At 35.4% G+C, this 16,943-nt stretch overlaps 1 protein-coding gene across 1 annotated transcript in view; it reads left to right on the top strand.

The window, feature by feature from the left end:
• The window catches only part of tbck (TBC1 domain containing kinase), a 60,188-nt gene that overhangs the window by 38,328 nt on the left and 4,917 nt on the right, over positions 1–16,943 (top strand). The window contains exon 23 of the mRNA XM_051114900.1: positions 4,857–5,032. Within this exon, the coding sequence (XP_050970857.1) occupies positions 4,857–5,032 (176 nt within the window). The remainder of the gene's footprint in view (positions 1–4,856; positions 5,033–16,943) is intronic.

Genomic DNA, 16,943 nt, shown 5'->3' with positions numbered 1-16,943 from the left:
GACTTGAGGGTGAATAAATGATGACAGAATTTCTTTAAGTTAATACATATGAGATGCAAGTTTATTTAAAATCCCTCATCCCAAGTATAAGCAATAGTAATAAAGGTCCTTGCCATTGAAACATAGCTTAGTTTCGGTTATATTGCTTCCCCAGAATCTCATTTTACACTGTACACTTATTCATCTATGCCCATGCCCTACTCTATTCCCATAGCATTCAATAAGACATTTTCTATTGAGACTTTAAGCACTGTCATCACATTCCTCTGTGTTAGTTTGACCCACTTGTTGCTACATGACTGTGTTTATTTTACACACTGTTAGCACTAAATATAGAGTTGGTGAATCAGTGCCTTGTAATTCCTGCCTCCTGTACACAAACGTCTCAACTTGTTAATAACATGTTACCATTTTTTTTTTTATTCTCTCACGCAGGTTACTAATTAAACCATAGAGACTGGGTTTGTGTATGTGAGTGCATGCTGTGTTTTGGCCACAACTGCAGGCATCCTTTTTTTAGTTTCACAAAAGCAAGCGATATTTTGTTGGAGAGAAGTCATAGAGGTGAATTTTTCTCCTCAGTCTTTTTATTCCCTCATAAAGAGGTTTAGCTAACCACTATCACCTTTATCAAGGGCATTTTTTTCTTCCCCTCTCATGCCTTTTGGAAACCATGGGTTGGGAAATGATGGCAGTGATGAAATGCATTCACGAGCCGATAGGTGTTAAATGGCCCAGGTTCGCTCGCTTTGCACTTTGTCATTATTTTGTAGACTCTGAATGGACATGCTAACATTAATCTGTTCTGTCAAGAGAAGCCATGAAGCTCCGGGTGATGTTCAGTGTAAGTGCTCCACTCATATACATTTTTAAAGGGCCTTAGTGATGTTGCTGAAATTTTAGCTTCGATCACAGGAATAAATTACATTTTCAAATAAATGCAGGCGTGGTGAGCAGAAGAGACTTTAAAAAACAAAAAAATCTTACTGTTCAAAAACTTTTGACTTGTGTGTGTGTGTGTGTATATATATATATATATATATATATATATATTTACTTTCTCTCTACCAATCAAAAGTTTAAAAGCAAGTTTTTATTATTTTTTTTTTTAATGAATTAAAATGTATTTAACAAGGGTGCATTTTCTATTTTTTATTTATTTTTAAAAAATTCAGAAATATTACTTGAAAATCAAATATTAGAAAGATTTCTGAAGGATCATGTGACACTGAAGACTGGATAAATGATGCAGAAAATTCAGCAGTGCATCACAGGAATAAATTACGAAATAATTACAAAAAATTACGAAATATTGAAATATTTATCTAAAAACAATAATCTTAAAATTGTGATAACATGCCACAAAGTTACTTTTTTGCTGTATTTTTAATTTAAATAAATAAATAAATAAAAATAAATCTGACCCCAGTTTTTTGGACAGTAGTTTATTTAATGTGTTTTTTATTTCAACATTTTAAATGTAACATTTCTATTAATCAACCAAGCAGACTTGGTCGTGGATTAATGCAGATGTAATGTCATAATATAAATCCTGACTTCTTGTACAGTGTGATAAAAGTCTTTAACCACAGGTTTTGGTTATTCACCATGGAAACTTCCAAAAAATGTACCATGAGAACCATTGTTAACACCAAAATATCATAGCTACTACAATTATTATGATTACAAGCATAATAATAATGTCTATTCCATACCCGTATAGGGCTGATTTCACTCTTTCAACCGTATCAGATGACTTTAGGAGAATTTAGTAGGCTGTCATTTAGTTCTTATCCTCTTTTCCCACTGAATCCAGATGACTCCTTCATGCATGTGAATTGCATGCCATCTGAGAGACTGAATAACGTCTGTAGCTAATACTATGACAAAAGCTGTGTTTATAAAGACGGGATGTGGAATGCATAGCCAAATCTGTCTTTCGATTACGTGATATTTGTCTTGGCTACACTAGGAATACTGTGCTGGAAGGTGGTGGCGTTTCATGCAACATTCATTCGATGTGACTGAATGTCTTTGCTCATTCCTTTCGTGTCACTGTGTAGGGTTGGGATTCGAGAGCGGTATGGATTGAATGTGGGACGCACATATGGGATGTCAAGGGTCCCTGGTGCAGGCGCTGTTCGGTTCGATCTGAGGATGTTACATTAGAGTTATGGCAGAGGTGACGAGGCTCTGTAATTATGACGCACGCGTGTCTTGAACCTCCATATCCGTCTGTCGTTCTTCATCTCTGCCTGTAGATTTGGGTCAGCGGAAGGCGGGACAGGGAGGTGATGGTTGGAGGAGAGGTGGATCGTCTGTCACAGTCTTTAATGCACTGACTGATTGGTGCCTCATCTCTCATGCTGTTTGCATTCATTCTTCTCCTCCTCTCTCTCTTCCAAAGCCTTACTTGCCATCTTAACTGGAAAAGAGTCTCATAGGTGACTGATTTGAAGAACATCACATAGACAGTGCCATACAAATAGCAATTCCCACACAAAGCATATAAGAGACTTGACTTGCAACTGCATGCAAGTTCTAAACATAAAAGTTGCATTCATTTTTTGCATTGATAAATTGATTAGAATATATACAAATTTTAAAGGATACCCCTAACAAACCCAATTTTTTGAGTCAACTTAAATATCTAAGTTGTCACTTAGTACAACTTAATATTTCAAGTTGACAAAACTTTGTGTTGTCTGAACTTAAAATTTTAAGGCAGCAGGGTAACAAATGATTTTAAGTTGACTCAACAAGTTGTGTTTTCCTGAATACTGAAAGAAGTTATTTTCAACATTAACTGTGTATGCATCCAAAGTTGCAAATTTAATTGTGCACAAAATTGTAATATTGCACAAAACATTTGCAACTAAGCACTGTTTCCAATAAGCACTGTTTCCAAGCACTGAGTCAAAGAGAACAAAATTGTCACTTCCAGATAAACTGACACTAAATATCACTAAGAAAAGTAGGAGAAGCCACTGAATATAATAATTTTCATGTATAATAAATGACTTGTGCCTCAAAGTACGCAGACTAAACACAATAAATGCGGCTGTTGCTTTCAGAGGTTGTTGCTTTTTTACGCTTCACCTCAAGCCAGCATAAAACGTTTTTTTTTTTTTTTTTGTTTTTGGCATTTCCATCACTTATTTCTGATGCAACACTTCAAAATATGTATAAAAACAGGTGATTGGAAACATAGTTATTGATAATAATATTTTTTTTAAACAGAATCAGCATCTTAGAATGATTTCTAAAGGACCATGTAAAAATATTGGACAATATTAGTTTTCCTGTTATATTTTATTAAATAAATATAATATGTTTATATATATATATGTTTATATATATATATATATATATATATATGTATGTATGTATGCTAATTAGTATTATTATATTTTTTTAAACAGTGGTTTACTGAACAAGAACAAGTTGCTCTTTCTTTAAATAAATTCTGTTATTATTAAAGTTTTCTTAGTTATAAAAATCTAACTCAGCTAATGCTTTAAACTATAGGGAGCCCTTTCACATTACTATATTACTACATTACTATATTACTATTTTAAGGTACAAATATGTGTACCATTACACCCCTAATATATATGTATATTATTGGGAAAATACCTCTTTATAATCGCCAGATTTTAATTTTATTTTCACTCTGCTTTGCTTGCCTGAACACAGTGGAGCTTTCACATATATTGCATTTCCATAATGCTGTTAAATGCTTTAAATGCTAGTTTTTAAAAAACAGAGCTTCTCTTATTCACGCACTCTCTCTTGTCTTTATTACTTCAGAGGGCAGTAACCACAGCCTCTCGGTGTAAGTCCAGTGTTGATAATCCAGTATTCAGATCATATCCTCTTAAATAAAATGAAGCTGTCACACTCGGCTTGATTTAAATAGTAGGCCAAGCATGCTAAACCACTTCATTAGGGATACTTTTTTCACTAACAGAAGAGAAAGTGAGCGAGATAGTGGGGAAAGGATTCCTGATTTGTTTATATCCATGTGAATCCCTGTGACTTTAATCTCCGGTTTAAGGCGTGCGGCTCAAGAGAACTGACTGTGCGTTTGAAGGAAGCAGCTGAATCTCCTCTTATTTTTTCTTCATCTGCTGCTGGGAGAGTGAAGTGAATGAAGTGTTGACATCTTCACTAAGTTTGTTTGTGACTGAATGAAGTGTTGGCATCGAGTCAGAGTTTTTGGATCAGCTGGAGGGCAACTCTCTGGAGAGGATTTCCAAGGTCGTCCAAGGTTAATTAGGAGGAAGTTAGACAGTCTGTGATTCTCCTGTGGCTTTGCCCAAATGAGCATAAAGTTGCTGTTCTTGGCGCTTCTTAAGATATTTAAATTTCCTATAACTGCAAGTGTTGGATTTAATAGCTTAAGACCTGCTTATCATAATAAAATCATTTTATTAGAGTAGTCTTCGCTACCTTAAAGCACAATTTGTGATTTGCATTACTACAGATGCAATACAGCTACATTTTGTTTCCACAAATATAAGCAGCACAAGTGTTTTTAACATTTATAATAACAGTTTCTTAAGCAGTAAAATAGTATATTAGAATGATTTCTAAAGGATCATGTGACACTGAAGACTGTAGTATTGAAAATTCAGCTTTGCATCACAGGAATAAATTACATTTTAAAATATATTCAAAGATGAACGGTTATTTTAAATTGGAATAATATTTTTGCTGTTTTGCTGCATTTTTTTGATCATATAAAAGTCTTGGTGAGACTTCTTTCAAAAACATTTAAAAAAATCTTACCAACTGGAAATTTTTGACTGGTAGTTTATGTAGTGACATTTCCCTCTTTCCTGTTTTGCATTCAGAGATCGACATTGAACGCTGTGTCCGGGAATCCATCAACCTCTTCTGTTGGACTCCTAAAAGTGCCACTTATCGCCAGCATGCCCAGCCAAACAAACCAGTCGGTGACAGCAACAGCTTTGGGAAAACACCTTCCTATTACTCTTCAGAATATCAAGACCTGACCAAAACAGACCTGGTAAGTGTCCTCATTTGACCTTTGACCTCTGAGTCTCTTGCCTCCAGAGTCAGTCATCTCAGAAAGAAGATTTGCTTATATGTGTTTAATGTAACCGGATCCTATAGTGGAGAAAAGCCAACAAATAACTTGGCATATAAGAGCTAAAGACAAACTCTCTTTCTTTCTTATATTACTGTCAGGAGAGTAGTTGCTATTGAAGATACAAAGGTAAAAATCCTAAACAACAGAGTGACCTTTATTACAGTAATCGCTTTCGACATCTTGCTGAGTTCCTTTTGCCCTTTTGGACTTTTAAAGATTGCCTTGTGCCCGAGAGGTAAAGCCAGAGAGTATGAAGGATGGAGCCAATTACCCACTGCTAATCAAATGATCCATGAAGGTTTGCGGTCAGAAGAGCGGTGAATTTAGCCACTGATGATTTCAGCCGCCCACTGTTCATTTCCTAATGAGATGCTTTAGCTCGCTAGTAAACACTCCAGTGCCGAGGGAAATTGGGAGACCTTAAATAGTCAAAATATGGAAGGTTTTATTTCGAGTGTGTAGGCCGGTTCACAATGAATCTAATAACATGAAAAAATAGCATATTTGCAAACTAATGCATCAAGATATTATGATCCCAATTTTTAGAAATGACACGAGGGAGTAAATGAGGACAGAATGTCCATTTTTAGATGAAATATTTATTAAAAAAAAAAAAGAGAGATTTTGAACTCTAGTTGTTATATATTGTAATAGTTCATCTTTCAGGTGTCGTCGAACAGGTAGCAAAGTTCATAATTCAGATTTCGGCTCAGCTTCCACAAATTTCAGCTACATTTGTTCTGGCTATCTGGTGTTTCTTTCTCCTGTTCTGCTGCAAACTCACATGTAGGCTAGAGGCATCAGTTGACCTCAATTGCCTCGAATGCCGCCATTCATTTGTCACAGTGTGTCTAAAGGCATGTGAGAGTTCAGCCTTTACCCATAAATATTCCATCCTCTGCTCTCATCCAACCTTTCTAATGACCTGACCTTCTGATTTTGCTCGTTACTCTTCCTGTCATATTATGAAAATCCCCAGGTTGGCATATACTTAAGACCGAAGGTAATACGAAGACTTTACATATTCTTATCATTCATAAGCTACTTTTAAACACATGTGGCTACTATGTAAGTACTGTCATTGAGAATCTTTTTCTTTGTATATATATAAAATGTGTGTGTATGTATATAATATATAGATTATATATTAATAATGGCAGTTAATAATATTAATAATCAACCTTAATATACAATGTCTTAATCATTTTTTATTATTACTAACGATATTAATAATATGCACTAGCAGTCAAAAGTTTTTGAACAGTAATATGTATTTTTTTTTAAATAAGTCTCTTCTGGTCACCATTTATTTGATCCAAGATACAGCAAAAGCAGTAATATTGTAAAATATTTTTACTATTTAAAATAACTGCTTTCTATTTGAATATATTTTAAAATGTGATTTATTTCTGTGATCAAAGCTACATTTTCAGCGTCATTACTTCAGTCTTTAGTGTCACATGATCCTTCAGAAATCATTCTAATATGCTGATTTGCTGTTCAAGAAAAAATATTATTATTATCATTATTATCAATATTTAAAACAGTTGAGTACATTTTTTTTTCTGGATTCTTTGAATAGAAAGATTCAAAGATCAGCATTTATCTGAAATAAAAAAAAAATGTATAACATAATACTGTATACCATTCAAAAGCTTGGAGTCAGTGTAATTTTTTATTTATTTTATTTATTTTTTTTTTTTGGAAAGAAATGATAGAAATGAACACTTTTTAGCAATGATAAAAACATTTACAATGTTACTAAAGATTTCTGTTTTAGATAAATGCTGTTTTTCTGAACTTTCTTTTCATCAAAAAAAAAAAAAAAAACCTGAAAAATTCTACTCAGCTATAATAATAAACGTTTTTTTGAGCAGCAAATCAGAATATTATAATGATTTCTGAAGGATCATGTGACTGGAGTAATAATGCTAAAAATTCAGCTTTGAAATCACAGGAATAAATCATATTTTAAAATGTATTCAGATAGAAAACAGTTATTTTAAATAGTACAAATATTTCATAATTTTACAGTTTTTGCTGTACTTTGGATCAAATAAAAGCAGGCTTGGTGAGCAGAAGAAACATTGAAAATCTTACTTTTCACCAACTTTTGACAGATTTTTTACTTGTTTATTAGTATGTACTTGTAAGTTTATGATACCAAAACATTTTTAATTTTTTTTTTCACAACGTATGTAATAATAGTATTAATAGTAGTATATTAGTATTAATAATTAACCTTAATATGCAATATATGTAATATATGAATAAAATACGGTTTATTATTTTTAATACTATTAATTATTATTTAATTATTAATTGTTATTATTTTATATTTTAGCTTTCCAAATTTCTACTTTATTTCACATTTTTCCTATTTGTCCTATTTTACATAATGGAAAAATATTAATAAGATTAAACATTAGCTACTTACTTTTTGCCATATTTACTTTTTTACAGGGTGTCCTGTAATCATTAAATAACTGATATTAACACTTTTGTGAAGCTTTTGAGTCTTTTTATAGGAAATGCATTTCTTTAGCACTTATATGTCTGGTAATGTGTCATGAGGATGTGAGATGTATTTGGAGTCACACTGAGAGCATCTATCTAACCTTTTACCTCTTTGCGTTTGGCTCTCTGTTTGAGATTCATCAGAGATGGGCCCAAGGCAGCGCTGAGCTTCACAAACACTCATCTGTTGACCTAATCTTTTTCTATTCTCTGACTGAACACAGCGTGATGTCTGGAAATGCACTGCTTCAGCGATATCTAGCCACATCCGTATCTGTGAGAGGCTGAGAAACGGTCATGGTCTCACATGCCTACGCACTCACATATACATTTACATTTAATCATATTGGCAAATGCATTCTTACGTAAGCAATTAACCACAAAGTGTTGAAAGGTAAAAAGGGTAAACGGGTAAAAAGTGTTTCAATTGTGGTGTGGCTTAAAGGAACAGTTCACCCAAAAATGAAAATTTGCTGAAAATTCATGCACCCTCTGAGCATCTAAGATGTAGATGAGTTTGTTTGTTCATGGGAAGTGATTTGGAGAAATTTAGCATCACTTGCTCACCAATGGATCCTCTGCAGCGAATGGGTGCCGTCAGAATGAGAGTCCAAACATCTGATAAAAACATCACAATAATCCACAAGTAATCCACACCACTCCAGTCCATCATTTAACATCTTGTTAAGCAAAAAGCTGTGTGTTTGTAAGAAACAAAACCATCATTATAGATGTTTTTAACATCAAACCATTGCATGTGGCCAAAATAGAAGACTTCAATTCATAGTATTGTTTTCTTGCCTGAATCAGGAGTGAAATATGCACTGATCAAGCACTGTTTAAAAGTTCTAAATAAATATATGGGTGGATTTTGATGTAGGACAAAAGGGGATGGACTTTTTTCACTGGAGGAAGCAGTATTATGGATTAAAAATTCATATTTTGCCCAGAAGCAACAAATTAGAGTTGAAACGCCTTAATGATGGATTTGTTTCTTACAAACACTCAGCTTTTTACTTTAAGATGTTACTTGATAGAGTGGTGTGGGTGTGGATTACTTGTAGATTACTGTGATGTTTTTATCAGCTGTTTGGACTCGCTTTCTGACGGCACCCATTCGCTGCAAAGGATCCATTGGTAAGCAAGTGATGCTAAATTTCTCCAAATCAGTTCCCATGAACAAACAAACTCATTTACATCTTGCATGCTCGGAGGGTGCATGAATTTTCAGCAGATTTTCATTTTCGGGTGAACTGTTCCTTGAAGCCACACCACACTGTAATCATGTAATGCTAAATTTCTCCAAATCTGAGAAAACTTATCTATGTCTTGGATGGCCCGACTGTATTCATTATTGCCTGAACTAATCCTTTAATTGTTAGCAGCACAATATGTAGGATTTATTAAAATATCCAGAAACCACTAGAACAGTGTTAACTTATATTATCCCAAATGTTTCCAAGAACGTTTATATCCAGAGAAATAAACAATTTTAACTAGTGTAACAGACCGTGTGCTTGCATCGCCTGCCAATGATGTCATATACCTTCGATTTTCCAGTTTTATTTAGTAGAAAACACAGAAAACCGCAAAGACACTTTAATATGTTATGCATTTTATTAGACAGTTGACAAACGTACAAAATAGCATTATAACAGCACTTCAACACACTCAAATGTATTTAGTATGATAAAACAACGCTGTTTTACCTCACATACGAATGACCAGAAGAAGCAGAAACTCTGCTGCTTTCAAGCCATGTATTGCACTCGTCCTTCATTGGTAATCGCTCCAGCATCCTCGTTTTGCTTCCACGACTTTCAGCCCCACTCTGCTTCATACTATACTGACCTTAATAAGTCTTTAATACATTAGCTCATTCATGAACATGATTTCTGCCGGCATCCAGACGGATCGCATCGCCTGTGGGGATGAAGACTGCAACTCCCCTGCGTCATCAAACTACGCCTTTAATTCTTTGTTTGTTTTGAATATGCGCCCTCTAGTGGCAAAAACTTACATATTGTGCCTTTAAAGATTTTGAGTGGTGACAAGCTTATACAGTAGCTTTGAAATAGGGACGTCTGTACAGAACTGGTTAGTATTCCCATTCGTCTCAATGGCAGTTATGGATTTAAACCATTTAAACTTTAGTCTTTAGTATGTTTTGAACCAGTTTACTGTGTTATTATTTTAGAACCGTTCTCCTGTGTCATATAAGGCTATTTAAGTTCTTATTTCTTTCCTATTTGTACTCCTATTTATTCTTCCTCTGTCATGCATTTTTCTCTGTGCAGAATCACTCGTTCTTTCTCTAGCTGTGCTCCTGGTGGTAAATGGTGCGGTTAGGCCTGCTGTTGATTGTCATCTCCTGGTCATTAGAGCATGATGTGTCTGCTGAACAAGCTTTCTGCTCTCTCTCTTTCTGTCGGCCATCTGACAGGCGCCGTCACTAAAACCTGACTCCAACAAGTCAGAACTCGCAACCAAACGATCTGTCAGCAGCCATGAGTGTGTGTGTGTGAAAGAGATGATGATACTAGTGACTTCATGGAGACACAACATCATGTGTATACGGCTGGATGCGTTTTTGAGCAACACTAAGTAGATGTAGATGGTTGCGCTCTGAAATTACTGTCATGATGAACAGTAATAACTACAACTTGCCTCTTTATTGTGATGGTTGCTGACTGCATTAAAGTATAATCAAATGGTCATACCTGATAGGGATGCATAACACTGTTAAGATTTGATGTGAAATGTGTTATGTAAAATAGCAACAGTTTTCAGTGATTGAATTTACATTTCCCATTTGGTGCAAGATGAAAATTCAAATTCAGTATAATTTAGTTTTGCCATTTTCTGCACTAGACATTTCATTTAAACATAAATGTGTCTATAATTTGCAAAATTAGAATGTATTATCATTTCATTTTTTCTTGCATATTTTAATTTGTCATTTTTTTGCAGTGTAACAGGTCTTTTCAGAAGTACTGAGATTACATGTACGTTTAAATAAAAAAATAAGGTCCACAAAGGCTTCATTTATTTGAACAAAAATACAGTAAAAGCAGTAATATTATGAAATATTATTGCACCTTAATATAACTGTTTTCTATTTTAATGTATTGTAAAATGTAATTAATTCCTGTGATGCAAAGCTGAATTTTCAGCATCATTACTCAAGTCTTCAGTGTCACATGATCCTTCAGAAATCATTCGAACAGACAAATTTTAAATGTCTTTACTGTCACTTTTGATCAATTTAATGCACTCTTGCTAAACAAAAGTATTAATTAAACTTCTAACTTCTAAACTTTCTAATGGTAATGTGAGCATATTTTTCATTAGCGACTCTACGTACATTTTGCACCAGATATTTAATGTTGCATTGGCTCTGCATCATGTAGATTTACAAGAGAGTCCTGATGCATTTCTGAGCTGTAGCACTTCTTCAAACAGCTCTAACAGTTGTTCATTAAAGTGTCAGCCATTAAACACAGCAGCGTCAATCTATTTTGTGAAGAATCCACCTCCATTAGTTGGGCTTTACTAGATGCTTTTAAAGGCTGTTTATGGCTTGTTAAGTGAATAAGCTAGTTTACTCAATAACTCAATAACAAGGTTCTCAATAACATACCACTCTAACACAAAGAGCCAAAGAACTGTGGGTAATCCTCTTAAAAACATTCCTTTTAGGCTGTGTACACGATCTTTGTGTCAGCCTGTTAATGATCGACGGTCAGAACGACAAAGTGCAAATGACTTCTCGGTGAACCGAGGTCATTGTCACAACTGAAAATCTTGAAACAAGTGGACTTGTATTTTAGTCCCAGATATTCTTGCATTGGACCCTTTTCAATCAGTTTTGCTGTTCATTTGCAGTTCAAGTATGTTTAAGTTACATGTCATGTGGTATTAAAGGAGAAGTTCACTTCCAGAACAAAAATTTACAGATAAATTACTCAGCCCCTTGTCATCCAAGATGTTCGTGTCTTCTTTCTACACTCGATAAGAAATTATGTTTCTTGAGGGAAAGAAAATGCAAGTTTTTTTCTCCATATAATAGACTTCAATGGTGCCCCGAGTTTGAACTTTCAAAATGCAGTTTAAATGCAGCTTCAAGTGGCTCTAAATGACCTCAGCTGAGGAAGAAGGGTCTTATCTAGCAAAACAATCATTTTTGAAACAAATTGATAATTTATATACTTTTTAACCTCAAAAGCTCATCTTGTCTAAGTCTGCAAGAACTTTTTTCCGGTATAATACGGTCAATACAGTTAGGGTATGTCGGAAAACACATCTTGTTTTCTTCCTGAACTTCAAAATCATCCTACATCGCTGCAGAAGTACCGACCCTGTATTCACAAAGTGAACATGCGAAGATCAAATGCCCTTTACAAAAAAAAAAGGTAAAACAGCAATGTAGGATGACTTTGACGTTGAAGGAGAAAACGAGATGGGAGTTTTTCGACATACCCTAACTGTATTGACCCAAATTGCACAGACTATGCATGCGCATCGCAGAGACAAGAAAAAGATGAGCATTTGAGGTTAAAAAGTATATAAATTGTCAATATGTTTCGAAAATGACCGGCTGGGTTCGTTTAGAGCCCTTTGAAGCTGCATTTAAAATGCATTTTGGAAGTTCAAACTTGGGGGCACCATTGAGAACATTCTTGAAGTGTTTTCCTCTTATCAACTGAAGAAAGAAAGACATGAACATCTTGGATGACAAGGGGTTGAGTAAATTATCTGTAATAAAATTGTTGTTATTTTTGTTTGTAATAAAAATGCATGTTTTTCTTTGTTAGCATTATACTCCAGCAGTTTTGAGCGGTTAGGCTCTGATTGGTCAGAAGGGGGGGAGGAAACAGACCTACTGTCTCATCCTTGAAGTCTTGGATATGTATTATTATTCTGATTCCAGACTTTCTTTGAGAAAATCTCTGATGTGCAGCAGCCCAAACGCATCACCTGTTCCAGTGCAGCCAGATGTTGGATGGTTAAATACCTCTCATGCACCACAGGGCATCGTCACACGACTCAGTTTATGCCAGATCTCCATCCTTCATCATTTTTGATAGAAGATAGCATACATCTTTTGACAGTGGCTGTCATGTAGATGTTAAGCCTTTCAAACACAGGCTTGTTTTCAGATTTGCACTGGTAATCCTTTTCAGACCGTAAATACCCACAGGAATGTTTGCATGGATTTGATTATTTCTCCATTTTTAAAGCCAGCTCCTTTCAGCTTTGAGACGAAACATTTACCGTCTTGGGCGATCAGACCGGCTCAGTGGCTTTCGAATCTCTTGCCGTTCTCTGAAACCACAGAGCATCCAAACAGACAAGTTTACGGCCTATTGAAATGTCACCACTGATAATAAAAGGTCAAGACTCTTGCCTGCATTTAGAGTGTCTGAAGCCAGGGCACAAGGGCCTCCTTTAGGCAATGATGAGAATGCCACTGGCCCTGCGGATCTAATGCACTTTAATACCAGAATACCAATTGGACATCAGCCGCCCTCCATTCCTCAAACTTACCTCCATTGCTAAGGTGACCTCATAGGTAATTGGCTGCACTCTGTGGGAGGCTGGTACTCTGTGACTGATTGGACTGATTTCATGGGCTACTGAACATTGACATTTACGAGATATCCCCCCACCTCACTGCCCTTTCCTGTGCTGTTGCCCTTTGTTTCAGAGTCCTGCGCTGAGAAGTGAGGAATTTAGCGATAATGCGCATTGTTAGTAGGGATTTTACTGTTTATGCAATCCGGCTCCCTGGTGCTTTTCACAAACACAAGATGTCACTAATCAGTCGCACAGTTTTATAGTTCGAAATATACAAATATGTGGGGTGTCTTTAACTTGTCCACTAGTTTTATGACACTAGGGGTGAGATTTACTAAACAGGGCATGTTAGCGTTAGAGCGCTATTTCATAAAAGAACCAATGGGAGGGGAAAAACTCTGCCTGTAATGTACTGACAACGCTCACATTAAAGAACACAGACACTGCCATATCATTTACATAATTACTGGTGCAATCTACTAAGATGTGTGCAAATTAATGCCTGTTTTGCTTTTTGGGGTGTTAAATAATGGCGCAAATACCAGCAATTTGACATAGGCAAACTTTATTAAATCGCATTGCGTGATTCATTTTAATACTCTCCTCCCATAAATTTTGCGTCTGAAATGTAAAAACAAATGCATATTCAATAAGGTCAGGGGCAAAAATAACTGTGTCCATGCCTTTTCAGCGCTAATCCTTCACTGTGTGCCTTAACAGTACTATTTTAATGCCAAAAGACAGTTTACGCTGACGTAATTTTTTGTAAATGTTTTGTAAATCTGGTTCATGCAGTTTAGCTCGCTGGTGCTTTTCACAATCATAAGATGTCACTAACAGTTTCTAAAAGCAATGCATTACAATATTGTGTTACTTCCTAAAAAGTAACTAATTGCATTATTCAGTTACTTTTTATGGAAAGTAATGCATTGTTACTTTTTCTCATCTGGACTGAGCTTGCATGTTTGTTTTTGTTAGGACGAAGAATAAGATGCAGGAGAAAAAAGCTAAACACTCAAAATTAAAAAAACAAAAAACAAATATTTATCTAAAATAATTTTTGCTTATTAGTGTGGTCGTATTGAATGATTGAATGTCAGCAGCAAAGATACCGGTTAATAAAATGGTATTAAATAACATTTAATTACTACAGGTTTGTGTCATATTCTGAGTTTGCATTTCACTGTTTTTATTCATTTTGAAGAATACTGCATCTGTTTTTTTTTGTAAGTGAGATCATAATGTTTATACAGCACACACAATCCCTCTGCACTCACTCAAGATTTCTCTCAACATGGAGACCGGAGAGCTGTCAGTCAATAAATGGGGAAAAAACTAAATGTAGTTACTTATTTAAAAAGTGACTCAGATGTTTTCTTGCAAATGCATTACTTGTTACTTGAAAAAAGTAATCTGATTACATAACTCATGTAATTGTATTGCTCTGTAACATTGCTTACAAGCTGCAACAGTTTCTACAATTACAACAAAACAGCGAAAATACTTAATGAAAATAATTGGCTAACTGAATTGAGTTTCAGTTGCAATTTTTACAAACTGCAAAAGAAAATATCAGTATGAACATTAAACTACAATAGCACGATAAACTTTTACACTACCGTTTACACTGCTATGTGTCTCTGAACTTATATGCTAATAAGTTGCCTGATTTTATGTAGTTTTGATTCTTGAGTATGGCAGTACGTCACTGCATAGACATTCCAAGTCCCGACAAACACCGAATCAATCGGCAAAAACAAGAGCTGACCAACATCATCAGAAGATGACAGGGGAAACACACTGACCAGAAAAAACCTGCCGAAAGGGTCTGTTGCCATTCATTGGTGATGCAGTCAATGCAGTGTGAATTAGACTTTAATAAAGGTTTCAAAAGGGAGGTTATGTAGTGAACCCATCACAGAATTTTTGTTTTAATAAAGAATTTAAATTACTATAAATGTAAATTACTATAAATTACGCTAAATGTGACCCTGGACCACAAAACTAGTCATAAGGGTTAATTTTTAAAAACTTTCAGATGAGATTTATACATCATCTGAAAGCTTCCATTGCTGTATGGTTTGTTAGGATAGGACAATATTTGGCTGAGATACAACTATATGAAAATCTGGGTGCAATGAGGGTGCAAAAAAAATCTAAATATTGAGAAAATGACCTTTAAAGTTGTCCAAATGAAGTTCATAGCAATGCATATTACTAATCAAAAATTAAGTTTTGGAAATTTACAAAATATCTTCATAGAACACAATCTTTACTTAATATCCTAATGGGTTTTGGCATAAAAGAATAATCAATCATTTTGGCCCATACAATGTATTTGTTGGCTGTTGCTACAAATATACCCATGCTACTTATGACTGGTTTTACTAATCTTTATATTTTACTAATCTAAAGAAGCTTTTTGCTCTATAAAGAAACTTTTGGGCAATGGAAAAGTGGATGTTTAAAGTTCTTCATGGAACAATACAGTACATGAGTTGATAAACAACATTATATTTTAACAGTGGCAAGCCCACAGACTCAGCATTACTAACGACTTGCTCTACCGTTTGAGCTTCTACTGGAAAAATGTTGAAGAAAGTGATTTATATAAAATTACACACTACTGTTATATTAGAGTGGTCATACTGCCCACCCTCTTTGCATTTGCAGATGATTTGCTTGGTAATTTGGCCAGTGTTGAGGTGTAGAAAGGATGAACAGAAACAGTGATTGTTATCCACGCCTATTGTGCCTATTAAATTGGCTCTTTCTGATGAAGAGCTAATGTGCCTGAACCTGAAGTGCCAGTTAGAGCTATGATATTGCTGTACTGCTTTTCAGTCGAGTGGGAGAAATGATATTCATGTGAGAATGCGTAGTTTTCATTCTGAGTTCAACTGGACCATTTGCTGCTCTGTTAATCATTGGGATGTGGCACAGATGGAGAAATTTCCAGACAGGTGGGCTCCTTATATGTGGAGACTGGATGAAGCTAATTGCCCCAACTGGGCTGGGAAGAAGGGCTTGGTAATGGGTTTAAGGCAGCAGGGGCCTAGAATATTGGCTGCAATGGTAGGCCAGAAAAAGTGTCTTGATTTTGATTCGGGCAAGTTTGTGTGCCCCATGTTGACTTAAGCAAAGATGCAAGTGTGAGGATTTCTGACAACAGCTTGTGACAGATTTTCTGGTGAGTAACTGTGAATTAATCAGCAGTATTTTGGATACCCTTGAGGGGTCATGCAGCACACCCAGGTAGGCTGGTAAGCTGTCGCTTAAATAAAAAAACAGCAGAACTTTTCATTTCCACCTTTAAGTCCATCTGACCGACATCTGAACACGGCTTGCTTTGTGTGTACTTGTGATCCAGGGTCGGGTGAATAATCTCAGCCTCCGCTATCTAGGGAAAAAAAAAGTTCAAGGAAAAAGTTTTTTTTTTTTCCTTCCCTGGAGATGTGCGTCATAACGCAGTAAGACTCTGTGTGATTGCTGTGATGTGTTCACTGAATGTGAGCTGGTCATCTTTGCAGACTTCTAGGGCTTTTACTCACCTCGAGGTAACTGCTGTGTTTGAGAGTCGGAAGCCATCTTGAGAGCAGCTCAGTCTTGACAGGTTGAGCTCAAGGTGTTGATTATTCATTCAAGTTGAGATGTCAGAGCGATATGAGATCACAGAGGTGAAAACAGATAGAGGCATGAAAAGCAGCCCTGATTTTGTCGACATGGCAGTGAA

Source organism: Labeo rohita, chromosome 1, assembly GCF_022985175.1.
Source record: "Labeo rohita strain BAU-BD-2019 chromosome 1, IGBB_LRoh.1.0, whole genome shotgun sequence".
Taxonomy (NCBI): domain Eukaryota; kingdom Metazoa; phylum Chordata; class Actinopteri; order Cypriniformes; family Cyprinidae; genus Labeo; species Labeo rohita.
This window is presented reverse-complemented; position numbering and strand designations above follow the sequence as displayed.